The 20,998-nt window shown below is 34.5% G+C and overlaps 1 protein-coding gene across 1 annotated transcript in view; it reads left to right on the forward strand.

Annotated features, from left to right (window-relative positions):
- The window catches only part of LOC140145177 (uncharacterized), a 40,366-nt gene extending 19,708 nt beyond the window's left edge, over positions 1-20,658 (forward strand). Inside the window, exon 3 of the mRNA XM_072166951.1 lies at positions 15,720-20,658. Within this exon, the coding sequence (XP_072023052.1) occupies positions 15,720-16,694 (975 nt within the window). The 3' untranslated portion in view covers positions 16,695-20,658. The remainder of the gene's footprint in view (positions 1-15,719) is intronic.
- Positions 20,659-20,998: the final 340 nt, after the last annotated feature.

The following is a 20,998-nucleotide window of genomic DNA, read 5'->3' on the forward strand; positions in this document are numbered from 1 at the left end:
TACATTGGAGAAAGCCCTGGGGCCATTCAGCTTTAGAAGTGACGGTATGCCTTTCATTAGGCTAGGATCCCTTTTTGAAATCGAATAACCGATGACCTCTTTCTATAAAGGTTATTTGACCTGTTTTTCTGCTACCAATGACCCCTTTTTTCTATAATTCTATTATCAAAAGGACATCAAATAATGCGGAAGCTTTCCAATTGGATATTGAATAAATGTGCTTTACATTCTAGTTTTAATAAAAAATCACCTTATTTTAAAATTGCAGTGCTAATAAATGATACTTTTGCGTTGCGGAATGATGCTTTTAATCGTAACAATGCTGACGAAGAGCACGTTATAAAATATGGAAATTTTTTGTGTTTATATTTTGAGTTACTTATACTTTATATTCACATGCATAATTTGTCTCCAAAATTTTACAGTACAGAACAGCTACTGTGTTTTTAGTTTTGCTGCTTTACCAGTCAAGAATATGTAATTTTATGCAAATTAGGATGTTTTTGTAACAATGAACACCATGTAGCCTTTTAGCTACAAGATGAGACCAAATATTATATACTTGACATGATTTTTAAATTTTGACAATTTGGACGAGCTTTCTTGGAATTGACCAAGAATGGTTCATTTAGGCATATAAATGCACAACCTTGATTTCTGACGCAATTTATTAATGTACCGGTACATGTATATACTATGCCATAGTCGAATTTTTATAAATAAAATATGTTATTATTAATCATGATGAACGCATCCTGTTGCCCTGATGTTTATTAAAGGGCAGATCTATTGTAAAGACAAGTTTATCTCCATTCGAAGAGAATAATTATAACATTACAAGTTGACACTCGTTGCAATTTTTTTTATGCGTATTTCTCCTGAAAAAAGAGAAATTGTGTTGGTAAAGTTCGGGCTCGTACGTGTTCTTCCCCCGTTTGAAGCGAAATTAATTTTCAAAGCAACGGGCTGATGACGAAAGTAAATGAATAGGACACTATCTTGCTCTCATTTACTTGTGTGATACAATCACAATCACTTTGACAAGTTTGACATTAGCAACAATGAGTTGTACTATTATTTACCATAACAATGCTGCATAACATTATGTTCTCATTTGGGAAACAAAGCCTCACCAGTATTGTTACTATGCGTTTGCTTTGTAATATTTCATCCAACTGAAACTATAATACCTATAGTATTGCAATATCGCACAGTTTGTGGACTTAACACTGTTTATATACTAGTCTGAGATTGATCACGCTGAAATTCTATGATCAAAATATTTCTTTATTTTTTAGTCCAAATATTTCTCATGATATTGATATTAATAAGTCATTATACATGCGAAATCAAAAATGTGTACAACTCTATGGAGAATGCAAACCTTACTGATGTGTTGAAGCCATCGAGTCCCAAAGCCAATATCTCTCAGAAATGTTGTCCAAGGACATATCTTCAACATACCTGAAGTTGATGGTGGGGCAAAATGTCTGACATTGGTTTTCAGGGGGTCAAAATGTATAAAAAATGTACAATTGGGGTTTTGCATGGGTAATATCTCAGCTAAAAGTTTTCTAATAGGCTCAATATTGGATAAGAGTAATGTCCTACCAAAGGGCTCTGACTGGAAAAAAAATGGACAATAAAATTATTTTTACTTTTGGAGTTTTGACCCCCCAAAGTTGGTCCTGGATGGACGAAGTTGCATTTTGAGGGCCCTATATCTTTTAAAGTAAAGGAGTTACAAGTTTTCTGATGCCAGATTTGAATTCTACACAAATAAGTACCCCAGAATACATACTTTTCAAAGTTGTAAATGGTTCCTTTATACATTTATGGACCTCCAAACGTTGTCTTTCGCGTTGCGACACATTTTTTACGCTTACCCCCCTAAATTTCAAATTGATGCCACGGGAAAACGAAATGGAGTATGAAGCTCAAATTTTCGGAATTTTACTTTCTCATCAATATCTACCTCCACACAGAAAAAGAAAAAAAATTGAAGAGGTGCTGCGGTGCACATCTCTGGAGTTGACATGGAATGGGTCTCCATTTTTTTCGAATGGATTCAAAATGGCCATTATATTTAGCCTTTTTTAAGCCGTATTTGTCCCAAAAGCACACAAAGTCATATTTTTCTTAATGCTTATTTATACTTTTGATTGTCAAAATCCACTAAAAACATAATTAGAATCATTTTCTAGAGTCCAAGATGGCTGCCAAATCCAAAATGGCCGCCAATTTGTCTAAAATGGTCTGCCAGCTATAAGGACATTGATTTCTTTCCTTTTTTGCTGATTATTTTCACTACTTATGTTTCTGAGAATCCACTGAGAACTAAAAACTGAATTTGGTCCATTTTCTCCAATCCAAGATGGCCTCTAAATCCAAAATGGCCGCCTTTTATTAAAATATGACATACCGCTTTAGGCAATTACCCTAAAGAGAGTAAAATACATGTATCTCATTTCTGTCAGATATGGATAAGAAAATGATTCTAAACATCTTAAAGTAGTGCAACAACATTGTTTAAGGAGAATATGGGTGCATTTCACCTTTCAAAATGACCGCCAACGTGTCTTGAAATTGGCTAAGATTAATTTTTCAGCATTTATGCAGTGAAATGCAGAAAATCATGTTTTTAAAAGTTGAAATTTCAATATTGTAATTCAACTTTAGACATTTATGATAGAGCTGACCTTGAGGCATTTAATGCCTAGTTGTCATCATCTATGTTATCATTATTTTCAAGTTCCTCAGTTTGGTGCACAGCTGTATTGGTATGTCTTCATCTGCTCCACAATGTTACGAGTCGTACTTGACTCAAGGCCAAAATCACCTTTTACCCGAACTCACACGAATGCACAACACAAATACACTGGTTGATTAAGCTAACAAAGTCTTTAATTGAAAGTAATGTAGGATTGGTACAATATAAATTTATGACAACAAAATGAACATATAAAATAATCACACAATCACAATAATGTTATTATATAAAGTTATTGGTACTTAGCCAGCATTCTTCTTCTTGAAGATAACAGAGTTCTTGCAATGTTCTGAACGGCTGATGTATAGCCTATATCCTTAATCACTTGTCCTGCGAAAATCAGCGAAGTCCGTTGTACACTGGCATTTATAAATCCTTGCATATAAAATCCACACACAAAAATGCCAAGATAAGTGTTCTAGTGAAGAGAACCAGCAAAACTTCCTAGTCTAGATTCAGAAAAATTATTTTCCTAAAACATATACCTATTTTACCTTACCATGCAAAATCAACACAATATTTCTGATATCCGTTCAACCACAAGTTATATGTTTACACATTACAAGCATAAATCATCATCAAAACAACTTGATTCAGGTACGTGCTTTCTTTATGAATTTCTGTTTCATACATAGCCTAGAAACAACAATTTTTTATATCCAACTAATAAGTACCGAAAGCTGGCCCCGGTACAAAAACACTTTGAGCTGGCATTTCTGCATCACCAAGTTGACTCAGTGCTGTGAGTTCTTCAGGTGTTGCTTCAGTGCAGGCCTTGAAGGCAGTCTTCTTGTCTATACCTCTGATATGTCCACATGTGTCGCATCCTATTAAACAATGAAATCCCGGAAGCGCTGCTGCTTTTGATGTCCCAAGACGGATATGTATTGGTTTCAGCAATATTTTCCTTCTGTTGTTACCTGTTCGAAGTTCGAAGAGCAAGGACCATAACATCTGTATCTTGGGTCATGATATGGACATTCTTTCCAGCTTCAGAGATCTCTGCTGCATGATGCATGAATAGAGTGTCTGCTTCCTCTTGTGTACTAACACCTGTCGATGGCTGAACATCATTCATGTTGCTTTTCACATTTTATGCTTAAATGTAATCATGGAAGTGAGTGTCTCTTACTTCCATGATGTAATACTAGCCAGAGTTTACAAAATGGGCAAATGGACTACGTAGAAGTCTAGTACATATATAGTGATTACAGGATATACGTGTGCAGTAGTGAATTTCTTAAAATAATCAAGTAGAACCATTTTAAAGTCATCAACAGCAATGTAAAGATACAGGGTGTCACATAACACAATTTGACGGTATTTATTTTCATGTCCCATTTACATGACACAATGTATTGCAGCTTCTTTTAAAATAAAACAAATCAGGCCTATTTAAAATTATAGGCCTTAATCTCCCACAAAGATTTCATAAATAAAACAATTTAAAATATCTGTAGAGTATGATAAGCATAAGCATAACTGGAAGAATTCCTCTCATGCTTAAAATTAAAGATTGAATATGACAATTAAAATAGTGAATAATTGATTATGTAAATGTACTTTGAACATCAAACTATTATAACAATTTTGCATTAAATCATGCATTTCTTAAAGTTTCATACTCATGTCATTCTTTTTTCATGCACCCAAAACTTAATGCCGCTTTGATTGCATGTCACGCATATTCTACTGCATTAAATAAAAGCTTAATTGCAAAAGTTTAGTAAGATAACAATTAGGCAATTATAGTTAGAAAGTTAGGAAATAAAAGTAACACTATGTAAATGCATTTTTACTTCTACTAGGCACCAAAGTGCATAAATTTTATTAAATTTTAATGCACACCAACTTCTCATCGGATTTACACAAGGCTCCTCCGCTACCGGCACCACCCCTAACTAATTAACTTAATTAAGCTGTTGTAATTAATTAAAACATTTGTTAAATTGTGTTTGTTTTTAATTCATTAGATTAATAATTTCTCCACAAAATAAAACCAAAACCATTTGTTCATGATGGATTTTAGTAAAAATATAGAAATAAGAAGACAAAATGATTAAACAAAATGTGACAGCACCACCTTTTTTGGGTGCCCAACTCAAAAAACATGACAATATACTGTATCATTGTAAGCTATTAAGTTATAAGCTTAACTCGGTTTCCACTTGAGAAAACGTACTGATATTAGTAGTTCAGCTGAATAATGAACACAAAACTTTACCTTCCTGGCCTGTATTGAACATCCACAATTGAGAACATTCTTGAAGAAGGGTCCGTAATTACCCACACCAATTGCAGCCGATTAAGGCGTGGGGTATGGGCGAACTTGAAGTACAGGTATCTGGAGAGGGGAAGCAATGAGTTACCCCAAATCACAGCGGCAGGTAGTGGCTGAGCCGCCGAGTGCTAATATATATTTATTTTGGAAGGTTCGTGTCTGTTTAAAATTTTGGGGCGTTTTTCCAAAATTTGATATTTTTGGTGATATTTCAAAAAAGCGACATGCCAAAGACAACTCTTTGGGCATATAGTTTGTTATTGTTATTGCAGTTCTTTTCCACATACCTACGTTAACATGCGATTGAGTGATTTACTAATATTATATATTTTATGACTGCAATTTGGCGTTTTCAATGCGTTTTACACGTATCATGAAATTAACGCAAATATCTAGTCACGCTGCTTTTAGAATTTTTACCTGATCGTCGGCTTTTGCAGGCAACAGAATGCAGATTGGGTCACGATAGATGTCGTATTCCTCTATGTGGTTCACTCATTGATAAAATGAGTTTGCATTCCTTGTAACAACACACACATTGCCGTCTGGAAACCGGGCCTGGAACTGATTTTGGGACAGCCAAAGACTTCAACGCCGTATCAAATCTCATAAAAACCACACGACTGACGACTATGTGTTTATGTTTCCCGCACGAAAGCTTGTGTCTGTCTACATCTATGACTATACTTCTTTGGAAACGTTGACCTTTGACCATTCGTTGTATAACGCCCTGATATGACCTTGATATGTTCGCTTGATTGGGTACGTTATAGCATCCATTTCATTGAGTTGTTAGGACTTGGTCAGTAGATAATACTGCAGGGATAACATGGTGTGTGAGCATGGTGAAAGACTCATTATTGATTAGGCGCGGACATATTAAAGGCACAGGTCCTTTGCGTGTATAGCAGAAAATTATAATAGAATGTTTGAATTTTGCAAATACAATACTAACTGCATTCTGCATTCTGTATTTATTTATTTATTTATTTAGGCCTATGCCTATTTATTTATTTATTTGTTTATTTGGTATATTAGTTAGTAGTTTGTAATATTCCATGATACGTCGGTTTATTATTGATTGATTGATTGATTGTTGATAACTTGAAAACTTGATCGATTGATAGTCATTTCACATTATATTCCTAGTTTATAGGCCCCTATAGAGGCCTTGCATGAAATTATCGATTGGCTCCAAACAAAGGATTTGAGCCGGTGTCCTTCACCGTAGTTATGGCGGAGTGCAGTCCATTCAATCAAATGTTGTCATCAACCTATTTGATCGTAGTCATGGTAGTGCAGGGTTATGTGTGTGAGTGAACTGTCACGGTAGATTGCAATCATGCTTTTGTTGAATGCATTTGAGTAGTCCGCCATATTTACGGGATGATACGTCACATGCAAGGCCTCTATGGAACGTCTATTAAATTTGAATAGCATCGTACATTAGATAAATAGGCCTATCAGTATTGATTTATTCTATTCAGCAATATCAAGGATTACTATCAAACTTCTCATAGCTAATTGTCAGTTGGCTCAGTGGTAACGCACTAGGTTTTACAACACGGAGGTCCCGGATCCGATTCCCAGCTCTGCCTATTTTTTGCAAGGCTAAGAAAAATAATCAAATTTCTGGACTGCAAACTTATTTGGCGCGCGATCTGATCTGGTCCTTTTCTGGTGAAAATTATTTGATATCAGAAAGACATGCTTCGTATTCTGAATGCAATTCGATAGGTCTGAGGTGCTCTCATGTCCCACAAAAAATACTGTCGAAACGCAATAAACGCTCATTTTAGATCCCTTAAATATTTCGCGATTTATTTCAAAAATAACTTATGATAAGTTGTGGATCCCATAATAACGTAATTTCAAATTCGGAATGGACCCATTTGCTATTTTTCAAGCAGGTGAAATATCGGAACCGTCTCATAATGGTCAACTGACTCATGCAAAGTATGTACAGGTGCAATTACTCACTATACATGGGTCATGCAACTGGGTAACATTGCAATGACTCATACGTGAGTCACTGCCATTGGGTACCGTGTACGCGTGTCATTTGATCTGGTTTGGGGGGTTAAATGAAATTACTCACTGCAAATGAGTCAAGTGACCCATCTGTGATCTGCAACTTTTAAAACTGGTTCCTTTTTACTTGATGAAGCATTGTGATTGAACGCAATAATGTGTGACGATATAAATTCGTCCACGTGTGTAAAACAAGTAGGGCCATACATACCTTTTTACATTTTGTTAAGGGCTGGGGTATGAACGTTTGGACAGTATTTATTTTGGGACATTAGAGCACATCAGATATATCGAATTGCATTCTGAATACGAAGAATGTCATTCTGATATCAAATAATTTTGATTTTTGAAATTCGCAATTTAATACACATTTTATGGCAAATCATTAAAATTGATATTTTTGATATTTAACAGTACTTGAAGTAAACTTTATAAATCTGATGATTGATACTTAAAGTGTATGTAGGTGGGATGAAAAGCCGACGATCAATTGAAAATTTTGACCTTTCGTATTGAAGATATGGATTTTTTTCCCAAAACACCAAAAAAATTAGGTCTTTTGGGGAAAAAATCCATATCTTCAATATGAAATGTCAAAATTTTCAATTGAACGTCGGCTTTTCCTCCCTGCTACATACACTTTAAGAATATATCATTAGATTTATATAATTTACTTCGAGGACTGTTATATATCAAAAATTTGAAAAATATCAAATTTTTATAATTTGTCATAAAATTTGTATTATATTGTGATTTTCAAAAATGAAAATTATTTGATATCAGAAAGACATGCTTCGTATTCTGAATGCAATTCGATAGGTCTGAGGTGCTCTCATGTCCCACAAAAAATACTGTCGAAACGCAATAAACGCTCATTTTAGATCCCTTAAATATTTCGCGATTTATTTCAAAAATAACTTATGATAAGTTGTGGATCCCATAATTGTATTAACCACACAACGTATTGAAAAATTATTCTTGATTTGATCCCATCATCTTTTGCTATAATTCATGTACGCCAAAGTCGTTTGGGGTTATTCAAAAAGTTCTACCTCCATCATCACATCTCTGTTACCCTACGTGGCCAGGATAGTAAAATTAACTTTGATTATACTCTTAAATCTTGGCTACAAAATAAATCAAAGTTATTTCACTAAAATGTGATTTTTGGTTGTTTAGATATGTTGGTCAAAGCGAATACAGATTTGGTATGTTGCAAACGGTTAAAAACTGAAGTTTAGTAAACATCATATTGTAGCTTTGGATAATCCCCATAAAAATGTTTTTAAGATGCGGTTGTCAGGATTAATATTTTGTTCCTATTTGAGCTCCCTGTCATGCCTCGGGACTTCAAAACAAAATAAAACGTGTTCTATATGAGAAGAAAGCATCGAAGGTTCAAAACCTTTAAAAACCACAATGTAGTGAAACTTGCCAGATTTCGACTTGACCACGTTTAATGGTAATTCGTAATTACGTCCTTATTTTAAGCAAATGATGCATATTGACGTATATAGAAATAAGATGATCAGTTTGTTAACAACCTTGTATACACTTGCAAAATACAAAAACCTGTGCATAAGACTTGTTTGATTTGAACAGCAAGTGCTCAACCGATCGAAGTCAACAACCTATGGAAAAGGGTCAATATGAAGGCTATTTTGAACATGTATCGGTTTTGTTGTGCAAAATACACCATACCCAATAAAACTGTACTATCTACAAGCATTGGATATTGAATAAATTATTTGAACAGAAATAAAGCTATTTAATCATTTTTAGAAATAAATCTGTAAATGATTTCCACATAGATGTGGGTAATCTTTTTTAATCAAGATTAGCCTTTCTTTTCAGACCCTTTCTTTTCAGACCCTTTCCGACATACCAAATCTGTATTTACTTTAACCAACATATAAACAACGAAAAATCACATTTTAATGAAGTAACTTTTATTTTATAGCCCAGATTTAAGAGTATAATGATGGGTAATTTCAATTTCCTGGTACGTAAAGATAACAGAGATGTGAATGACTCTCGTATGTCAGACTCAAAGAGGCCTGAATAGGATGATATACCACAATTGAATCGCACACATGACTCTCTTCCAAAAATGCAAGCTCCCTGGTCGAAGCACTGGAGCAAAGTCGTCTAGAGACCGAACTTTACAGTAGGAAAAACAACCTACTTTTCTTTAATATACCATGCACCAATGACGATGAAGACACCGAGGCTGTGCTCCGAAATTTCATATCAAGTCAACTAGGGCTAGATCAAGATATTCTGTTCATGAATGTTCACCGCCTGCCTACCAGAGACACCTCCAAGTCCAACCGTGCTGTACCGATTATTGCTAAGTTCGTCTCCATGCGTGATCGAAACCTTGTTCTTGATACCGCTATAACTAAATTATCGAAGACGCAATCCAAGGCTGGTCCAGGGAAGAAGTTTGGTGTTGCCCAGCATCTCCCTGCCCAAATGCAGGCCGAACGGAAACGACTCGTCGCAGTTAGGGCCCAGCATTTTGGAGGCAAGACCGCGAAGATTCGTGTGACTGGCACCAAGGTTCAGCTGATAGTTGATAATGTTGTTTGGAAAGGATAAGATATAATAACTGTCATTGAACTTTCAAAGCAAACTGTTTAAGATACTTGTTTCCAGAGCTTTTTCGGTGAAAAGTTATCATGTTGATCCACACTATTTTATTTTAATATTTTCTCTCGTTTAGATAATGCTGTTTGGAAAGAATAAATTTTCTTATGTGACTCTTGAACTTGATTGTGAGCATTTGAACTTGAATCTTTCAAAGCAAAACAGTATTCATAGCATGAAATTCATGTATGAATTGGTGAATCTGTCATCTATGATTATGCATCATGAAATTGTTTATAAACTTTATTTATCTTTGAACTTCCTTTGCAAACTATTAAAGATACATGTTTCCAGAACTTTTTGGTGAAAAGTTACTACATTGTTCTCCACTATTTATTTTAATATAGCTCTCGCTTTGATAATGCTGTTTGGAAAGAATAACTCTTCTTATGTGACTTTTGAACTTGATCTTGATCATTTGAATTTGAACTTGAGCATTTGAACTTGAATCTTTCAAAGCAAAACAGTGTTCTTAGCATGAAATTTACGTATGAATTGGTGAATCTGTCATCTATGATTATGCAACATGAAATTGTATTTAAACTTTATTTATCATTTCCAGAATGTACTTGGTGATCATCATGTTTATTCATATCCATATTGCTTAAATTTATCTCGTATTGAAATGATGTGTGTGTATTTTTCCCACATTTTCCCATTATGTTTCCTCATTTATATTTTTTTTCTCTCGTTTACATATTTCTTATTTGTTTTATTTACTTACCTACTTTAAACTCATTCTTGTACTGTTTAATTCTTAGTCGCCTTTTATTGACTATCTTTAATTATTAATGTTTTTCTTATTTATTCAATCTCTTATTTATTTATTTATTTATTTACTACTTATTTACCATTATACTTGTTTTTTCTTTTTACCCTGTCATTTGTGCTCTATCATTCATTATTATTCTTGGTAGGTTTCCGCCTCACACCACCTGTGTTTCTACTGCCTTAACTTCTTTTAGTGTATTAAACCCCTTGTTTTTGTGTTAAGTGTTTTTCGTATCTATATAATTGTTGTATGTTGGTATTTTATGGCAGAAAAGTGTAATAATTGCTGTAAATTGATTTTAAGACATCATTCTCATATATCATGTACTTCTTGTAATTATTTATATCATACCCGTTGTGTTTATACTGATGTCGACAATCACCTAGATTGGTTTTGTTTCAAATGTACTGGTAATCTTTTCCCTTTTAACCATTATGTCGATGACGATGAGTTCAGATTTGCTTTATTTTGTTTTGACAATACAATTGAGTTTAATCGTATGCTTAGTTTGAAATTAAATCCCTTTAACTTTGAAGATATGTTTCGGACATCATTCAATGAATCTAATAATTTGAATGAGCACACAAGCCCTCTCAATAATTGTTCTTATTTATTTGACAACGATATTACCTGTTCAGGTGATAATGATTTTTCAATTTTGCATTTCAATTCACGTAGTCTCAACAAAAATTTTGATAACATTCATAGCTTTATTTCTGGACTAAGTCACACTTTTACAATTATTTCCATTTCAGAAACGTGGTTAAATGATGACAATTTTAATATGATTGATATTGAAAATTATGTTCTCGTTAATGCACCCCGACAAGGTAGAAGAAGTGGTGGATCTGCTATTTATATTCATGATTCAGTTGCTTACCGTGAAAGGGAAGATCTTAAATTAATTGTTGAATCATCTGATGACATCGATCACTCTGAGTCTGTATTTGTTGAAATTTTAAATTCTGTTAACAAAAATATAATTGTGGGTAATATCTATCGTGCTCATCGTACTAATGTAAATATGTTCCTTACTGACTTGGAAAATTGTGTTGCTAAATTGTCGTGTGAAAATAAGCAATGTTATATTTCTGGTGATTTTAATTTTGATCTACTACAGTATACTAACAATAACACAATTAATGATTTTCTCAATATTTTTTACAATAATAATATGCACCCACTGATTGACAGGCCTACTAGAATAACACCCACTACCGCTTCTTTACTTGACAATATTTTTACAAACGTCCTCACACACCAAATAAAATCTGGTATTTTCGTTAGAGGCTTAACTGATCATTACCCTATTTTTCAAATTACCAAATCTATTCCACTTACACACCCACGCCACCACCAGCATACTACATATCGATTAATTAATCAAAATAGAATCCGAAATTTTCAGAATCATTTAAAACTGGTTGATTGGAATTTTGTTGAAAACATAGGTTCTTGTGAGCCTGCCTACATGGCTTTTCTTAATAAATTTTCTGATTTATATAACATTCATTTTCCCTTGAAATCGTCTCGCTCTAGTAGTTCCAGTAGTCTTCGAACTCCTCGCAAACCGTGGATTACAACAGCTGTCCTTAAATCTATTGTTCGAAAGGAAAAACTTTACAGAAAGTATGTCGGTCATCCAACAGAGTCTAATAAAACGAATTATCATGTTTATCGCAATCGACTGACTTCTATCATTAGGTCTTCCAAAAAAGACTACTACGCTGAGAAACTAGAGAATTGTAAAAATAACTCAAAACGAACTTGGAATATTTTAAATTCCATTCTAGGTCGCCAACATAGGCTTGATCTTCCAACCATGTTTAACATCAATAACGTTTCAACTTCAGATTCTCAGCATATTGCAGATCATTTCAATTCATATTTTGTTAATATTGGATCTAAATTAGCTAGCAAAATTCAACAACCAAATACTGATTTTCGTGAATTTTTAATTAATGCTCATTCTCCTGTTAACTCACGCTTTTTTTCACCCACAAACTTCGATGAAGTAGTCAATCTTTGTATGGCACTGAAGCCTGGTGCAAGCTGTGGTCATGATGAAATCAAACCCGAGGTTATTAAAGCAGTCAGCACCTTAATCGCAACCCCACTTGTCCACATTTTTAATTTATCCCTGTCCTCTGGTTTTGTTCCGCACCAACTCAAGATCGCTAAAGTTGTTCCCATTTTTAAAGATGGTGATCGCCACGATTCTTCCAATTATAGACCAATTTCAGTTCTTCCTGCTTTTTCAAAAGTTCTTGAGCGTCTGGTCCACAAGAGGTTGTACAATTTTATTTCCCGATTTAATCTACTTCATAACTCTCAATTTGGTTTTCGTTCTAACCGTTCCACATCTATGGCCATCATGGAAGTCTACAATAAAATTGTTAACGATCTCGATAACAAAAATCACGCCCTTGGTATCTTCCTGGACCTCTTGAAGGCATTCGACACGGTTAACTATGATAACCAAAACTCGCTCATTACGGTATTCGTGGGAATGCCTTCGATTGGTTCAGGAGTTACCTTACTGCTAGGTCCCAGTTCGTTAACTTTAATCATCGTAAATCAATTCATTTGAATACAAGTTGTGGAGTTCCACAGGGCTCGATCTTAGGCCCCTTATTATTCATTTTATATATAAATGACATTGTGTTTACAAGTAAATTCTTCTCATTTGTCATCTATGCTGATGACACTAATTTATTGGCTTCACATAAAAATCTCCATCACCTCATACATTCAGCTAATATCGAACTTACAAAAATTTCCACATGGCTCAAAGTAAACAAACTTTCCCTTAATATTAAAAAGACCACGTATATGTTATTTAAAAACAAACACAACACGCGCTTAACGTATCCAGACACCATATCAATAAATATTGAAAACAAACCTATCTCAAGGTTCTCTCACACAAAATTTCTCGGGATAATTCTTGATGATTCTCTAACATGGCATCAACATAACACTTATATTACAAATATTGTTTCGAAGTATTCAGGTATCCTTTATCGTCTTAAACACATACTTTCTGGCTCAACGTTATTTTCTCTTTATTCTAGTTTGGTTTTACCACATATTCAATATTGTAATATCATTTGGGCCGACAAGAATAATTGCAATTTACAATCTATTTATCTCAAACAAAAGAAAATTGTCCGTTTATGTACCAACTCACATTACCTTGCACACACACAACCTTTGTTTTAGTAACCTGTATAAAGATTATCTTGTATCACAATATGAGTTGTAATTAGATTGCTTCGAGATTTATCTATTCATCATGTTGATTTCCAATAAATATTTTCTTGACTTGTGTCTCGTAAAACCATTATTTATTATCATGATTATACTGCCATTGCCAACATACTTGTCTGTCCCACCTGTGTTGTCCTGTCTCGTTTTGCACATTGTAGTTTTGTCGCTTTATAATGTCTCTTGTCTCTGCACGTAGTATTTAAGTTAGCTCTCTCATAAATTTCTTTCAGGGTGGCCAAACTTGTACGAGCCTTGTGCTCTTTTTTGGTCATCCCTCCATTAATTGCGTTTGTTTCAATTTATATGATAAACTTATATGGTAAATAAAACTGAAACTGAAAACTGAAACTGAATAATTATTTGATGCATTAAGTACCGTTATAATTTTTATCTGCTTATGAATGTTTGTCAACGAAAGACGTACGAGTTTTATTGGTAGTGACTGGCGGATTCGACGTTGCATATAATCAATTGTTACTCAACACACATCCTCCAGGATTAATCTAAATGAATGAAATAAATCCAGCTTGTTTGACATTTTCGAAAACGTAGATAGTAATGCTTTCGCTAATCCTATGTACTTTTTGCTTGTTTCCATTACAGACAATGGCAAATAGACGTCCACGTGAGTGGGACTACTTAATGCCGCATGTATGCATGTATTGCGGGCAGAGATTTTACAACAGAGTTTTACGATATTTATCTCATAAAAGACACCATGAAACGGGAATTCGTCCTTACTGGTACGACTACAAGAGCAAAACGAGATACATTAAGTCCATGGTTAAGAATGCAAAGGAAGGTTTCACTATTTCTAGACTCAAGACGAGATGCAGAACACAGCCATGCAGGGTTAAACTGATTGATGTTGAACATATCAATCGGTCAATGACTTACGATAACGATACAAACTCTCCTGTCGCATCAGGGAAATCCTCCACGAGTAGAGGAAAAAACTATTCGATGGATAAAGGATTAAACAAGGAAAAACCTTTTAAATGTACATTTTGTAACAAATGTTGCACAACTTCAGATGATTTGACGAAACATGAAGGTATGCATACTAAAGAGAATCCTTTTAAATGTACAGTTTGTAACAAATGTTGCACAACTTCAGATGATTTGACGAAACATGAAGGTATGCATACTAAAGAGAAGCCTTTTGAATGTACATTTTGTAGAGGACATGATTTGACGAAACATAAAGCCTCTCATACTACAGAGAAACCTTTTGAATGTGCATTTTGTGCCAAAGACTTCAAACAGTTACGTAATTTGAAAATACATGAACGCATTCATACTGGAAAGAAACCTTTTATGTGCACGTTTTGCAATCAAAGTTTTACAAGATCAGATAATTTGAAGACACATGAACGTATTCATTCTAAAGAGAATCCTTTTAAGTGTACGTTTTGTAACAAATGCTTCACAACGTCAGGTAGTTTGAAGAACCATGAACGCATGCATAATGGAGAGAAACCTTTTAGATGTGCATTTTGTAACAAAGGCGTCACATCGTCAAATAATTTAAGGACACATACACGTGTTCACACTAAAGAGACACCTTTTAAATGTACATATTGCAATATAAGCTTTACACGGTCAGATATCTTGAAAAGACATAAACTAATACATACCGGAGAGAAGTCTTTTAGGTGTACATTTTGTAACACAGGATTCACACAGTCAGGTAGTTTGAAGACACATGAACGAATACATACTGGAGAGAAGCCTTTTAGATGTATAATTTGCAACAATGGCTTCACAACGTCAGGAAGTTTGAAGAAACATGAACGTATACATACTGGAGAGAAGCCATTTAGGTGTACATTTTGTAACAAGGGCTTCACATCGTCAGATAACTTGAGAAAACATGAACGAATACATACCGGAGAGAAGCCTTTTAGGTGTACATTTTGTAACAAAGGCTTCGCACATTCAGGTAGTTTGAAAAACATGAAATTATTCACACTGGTAAGAAACCTTTTAGATGTACATTTTGTAACAAAGGCTTCACAAGGTCAAGTCACTTGAAGAGACATGAACGAATACATACTGGAGAGAAGCCTTTTAGATGTACATTTTGTAACACGGGCTTCACAACATCAGATAGTTTGAAGAGACATGAAATCATTCATACTGGTGAGAAACCGTTTAGGTGTACATTTTGTAACAGAGGCTTCACAAGGTCAAGTCGCTTGAAGAGACATGAACGAATACATACTGGAGAGAAGCCTTTTAGATGTACATTTTGTAACAAGGGCTTCACAACATCAGATAGTTTGAAGAGACATGAAATTATTCATACTGGTGAGAAACCTTTTAGGTGTACATTTTGCAACAAAGGCTTCACAGAGTCAAGTCACTTGAAAAGACATGAAAGCATTCATACTGTTGAGAAGCCTTTTAGATGTACATTTTGTAACAAGGGCTTCACAACGCCAGGTAATTTGAAGAGTCATGAACGTATCCATACTGTAGAGAAACCATTTAGGTGTACATTTTGTAACAAAGGCTTCACAGAATCAGATAGTTTGAAGCGGCATAAGCGTATTCATTCTAAAGAGAACCCTTTTAAATGTACATTTTGTAATAAAGGCTTTACAAGGTCAGGTCACTTGAAGAGACATGAATGTATACATACTGGAGAGAAGCCTTTTAAGTGTACGTTTTGTAACAAAGGCTTCACAACGTCAGGTCACTTGAAGACACATGAACGAATACATACTGGTGAGAATCCTTTTAGATGTACATTTTGTAACAAAAGCATCACACAGTCAGGTGACTTCAAGAGACATGAGCGAATACATACCGGAGAGAAGCCTTTTAGATGTACATTTTGTAACAAAGACTTTACACAATCAAGTCACTTGAAAAGGCATGAAGGTATACATACTAAAGAGAAGCCGCTTAAATATTGATTTTGTGATCAAAGTTGCACACACTATTAGACAATTTGAAGGCACCGGAACGTATTCATACTAACAAAAAACCTTCAGCATGTGGGTCAGTGTAGATTTGGTAACAAATATTTCACACAGTTAAGTATCTTGAAAGCATATAAGCGTTTCATACCAACGAGAAGCATTTTATCTGTCAATTCTGAAGCAAGATTTCACACAAGTCACTTACAAGAATATTGAACGCATATCCATACCAACGATAAGCCTTATCATAATACATTCCGGGGTTTTACATTTTGTAATCAGTCTTCACAAAGCCAGGTCATTTGAAGAAACATGAACGTGCTGATCACCTTCTGATTACAGTTACTACTGCTGACCACAGTTACTAAACTACCTCTGATCACAGGTAATGATGTCCCACCTCTGATTACAGATATTGTTGCACTACCTCTGATATCACAGATACTGTTGAACTACCTCTTATCACAGGTACTGATGACCTACCTCTTATCACAGGTACTGTTGAACTACCTCTTATCATAGGTACTGTTGACCTACCTCTGATCACAGGTACTGATGAACTACTTCTGATCAAAGATACTGTTGACCTACCTCTGATCACAGGTACTGATGAACCACCACTGATCACAGTTATTGTTGAACTACCTCTGATCACAGGTACTGATGAACTACCTCTGATGACAGTTACTGTTACACTTCCTCTGGTTACAAAATTGTTGACCTACATGTGAACACAGGTAATGTTGAACTTTCTCTGATCATGGGTACTGATGAACTACCTCTGATCACAGTTACTTTTGAACTATCTCTGATCACAGTTACTGTTGAACTACCTCTGATCACAGTTACTGTTGAATTACCTCTGATCACAGTTATTGTTACACTTCCTTTGGTTACTGTTATTGTTGACCTACCTCCGATCAAGGTAATGACGAACTACCACTGATCACAGTTATTATTGAACTACCTCTTATCACAGGTATACTGTTGACCTACCTCTGATCACAGGTCCTGATGAACTACCTCTGATCAAAGGTACTGTTGACCTACCACTGATCACAGGTACTTATGAAGTACCACTGATCACAGTTATTGTTGAACTATCTCTTATCACAGGTATACTGTTGACCTACCTCTGATCACAGGTACTGATGAACTACTTCTGATCAAAGATACTGTTGACCTACCTCTGATCACAGGTACTGATGAACTACCACTGATCACAGTTATTGTTGAACTACCTCTGATCACAGGTACTGATGAACTACCTCTGATGACAGTTACTGTTACACTTCCTCTGGTTACAAAATTGTTGACCTACATGTGAACACAGGTAATGTTGAACTTTCTCTGATCATGGGTACTGATGAACTACCTCTGATCACAGTTACTTTTGAACTATCTCTGATCACAGTTACTGTTGAACTACCTCTGATCACAGTTACTGTTGAACTACCTCTGATCACAGTTATTGTTACACTTCCTTTGGTTACTGTTATTGTTGACCTACCTCCGATCAAGGTAATGACGAACTACCACTGATCACAGTTATTGTTGAACTACCTCTTATCACAGGTACTGATGACCTACCTCTTGTCAAAGTTACTTTTACACTATATCTGATTACAGTTATTGTTCACCTACGTCAGATCACAGGTACTGATGGGCTACCTCTGATCATAGTTATTATTGAACTACCTCTTATCACAGATACTGTAACTGTTGACCTACCTCCGATCACAGGTGCTGATGAACTATCACTGATCACAGTTATTGTTGAACTACCTAACAAGTCCTTGGAGCATATAAAATAGTTAGAATTGTTTTCACTGAGAGATCCTCTGGATCCTCGCATTTAATATTTAGTGGCTCATATTGACTGATGTCATGCTATGACACAGCAGATAGGCCGCCCTCTCTAATTATAATTAATTTACATTGGCCGTGCGACATTTACGAGAGAATAAAATCATTACATGTTTAATTCGCCGGCTGATCCGCCATGAGCTGTTATGGCGTGTGGTGGTGAGCCAACGACATGTAATCGTTAGTGCACGCTGGTTCGAATCCGAACGGTTCTGATTTTTTCTCTCCTTTATTATAATGCCAGTTTGTCTGAGCTCCATTTCTTTAATTATTATATATTTTCTCAGGCATGTATCCTCTGGATCCTCGCATTTAATATTTAATGTCTCATATTGACTGATGTCATGCTATGACACAGCAGATAAGCCGCCCTCTCTAATTACAATACAAATACATGTAGCTGCAAACTATTTTCTAAACAAACGACCTAAAGACATGGAATATAAAAGAATAATTTAGTGAATAATCTGATTTTTGATTTGTAGATTTTCATGAACGTATAATTACGAGGGTCATTCAAAAAGTTCTACCTCCATCATCACATCTCTGTTATCTTACGTGCCAGGATATTAAAATTATCCATCTCTTAAATCTCAGCTACAAACTATAAGTTATACGATTATCCAACTGCTTACTCTGGATAAATATTTTATTCATATTTGAGCTCCCTGACTTGCCTTGGGACTTCAAAAAGCTTCAAAGCTTCAAATAAACACGTTTAATAATGAGAAGAAAACATCGAAGGGTTCAACAGGAATATCAATCTGTTTTATTAATCTGTTTATCGCAATCAATGAAATGAAAACGGAAAAACTGTAATTGATATCATCGTTACTCTTCATCACAAACCAGGAAGCAAAATCCTTTTATTTTTTTTAATGTTAAGCACTACTTGTTTGACGATCCAGAGTATGTTTTACCCACAAAAAATTATTTTAACTTGCATTTAAGAGTTTTACATTACGTTATTATAAAGATGAACAGAAAACGTATGACTGGCGACTATTCGCTTATAGCTGGCGGCTGTCTGTTTTCACTCTATACACAGGCTTTATACACGCTCTGAATAAAGTGCTTTGAATGTATGCGCTGTTTGTACCACGAGAATGAGGATATTGATGTACTTGACTTTGGATATCTTCTCAAAAGTGTTCATAAATCTATAAATTTCAGAAGACTATAAATTAACTATTGAGTTGGTACCGAAGGCATAGTTGGGATAGGAGTTCAAAGTACGTCTTTGTCATAATTCTGTAAAGCGTTTTTTGTCTTTTACGTCATATTCCTACACCTACGGTACCTGTCATGAATATTGTTAACCAAACTTTACTAACATGATGCACGATTTGTTCATAGCATGGTCTATGCAATCTGAAAGGTTACTTCATTTCACAGCAAATTTAAATTTCACCTACCTTGACCGATCAAATTTGTTGTAGTTTTGATGTAATTTTCGATTTGGAAATAGAATGATTTACTTTATACTCAAAGACACTTCAAGAAGTCATTCGGTACATTCAATCATGCGACTCAACAAATGTGTGATAATCTGTTAGGGCTAGTGGTAGACAGAGTATTTCCTGACTTTTTCGCTTTTTTTACCAATCTCCGATCAGTACTAACCTTTTTGTGAACAAATCACCGCAGATGACGAACTCGACTTATTTTACGAGTTTAAAGTTAATAAATCTTTTGATTTTCTATTTTCTATATGTCTCAAAAGATCTCAATAATTTTTTTTACGTATTGGGGTTATATCTGGTTATTTTTAAAGCAAATTATGGTTATTAGGTCCATGTTTTTGTTATAGAATTACTTTATATTGACCCAGTAACTCATTTTGAGTCATTCTAAGTATAGAGTAAAAACACTTATTTTTTTATAGAAAGTCTCAAAATGACTCAAAATGAGTTACTGAGTCACAATAAAGTAATTCTATAACAAAAACATGCACCTAATAACCATAATGTGCTTTGAAAATAACAAAAGCCCTATACGTAACAAAAAGTAATTATATATACAACAAAAACATGCACCTGCTTTAAAAATAACCAGAGCCTAATACGTAACAAAAAAATTCTAAATCTAGAGAAAAAACACTGTCAATGTTTTTTTCTAGAAAGACTCAAAATTACTCAAAATCATAATAAATTTATTTAAATTTATTAATTTATTATTATTATTACTCAAAATGAGTTACTGAGTCACAATAAAGTAATTCTATAACAAAAACATGCACCTAATAACCATGATTTGCTTTGAAAATAACAAAAGCCCTATACGTAACAAAAAGTAATTATATATACAACAAAAACATGCACCTGCTTTAAAAATAACCAGAGCCTAATACGTAACAAACAATTCTAAATCTAGAGAAAAAAACACTGTCAATTTTTTTTTCTAGAAAGACTCACAAGACTCAAAATGAGGTA

The sequence above is a fragment of the Amphiura filiformis genome, unplaced genomic scaffold, assembly GCF_039555335.1.
Source record: "Amphiura filiformis unplaced genomic scaffold, Afil_fr2py scaffold_164, whole genome shotgun sequence".
NCBI lineage: Eukaryota > Metazoa > Echinodermata > Ophiuroidea > Amphilepidida > Amphiuridae > Amphiura > Amphiura filiformis.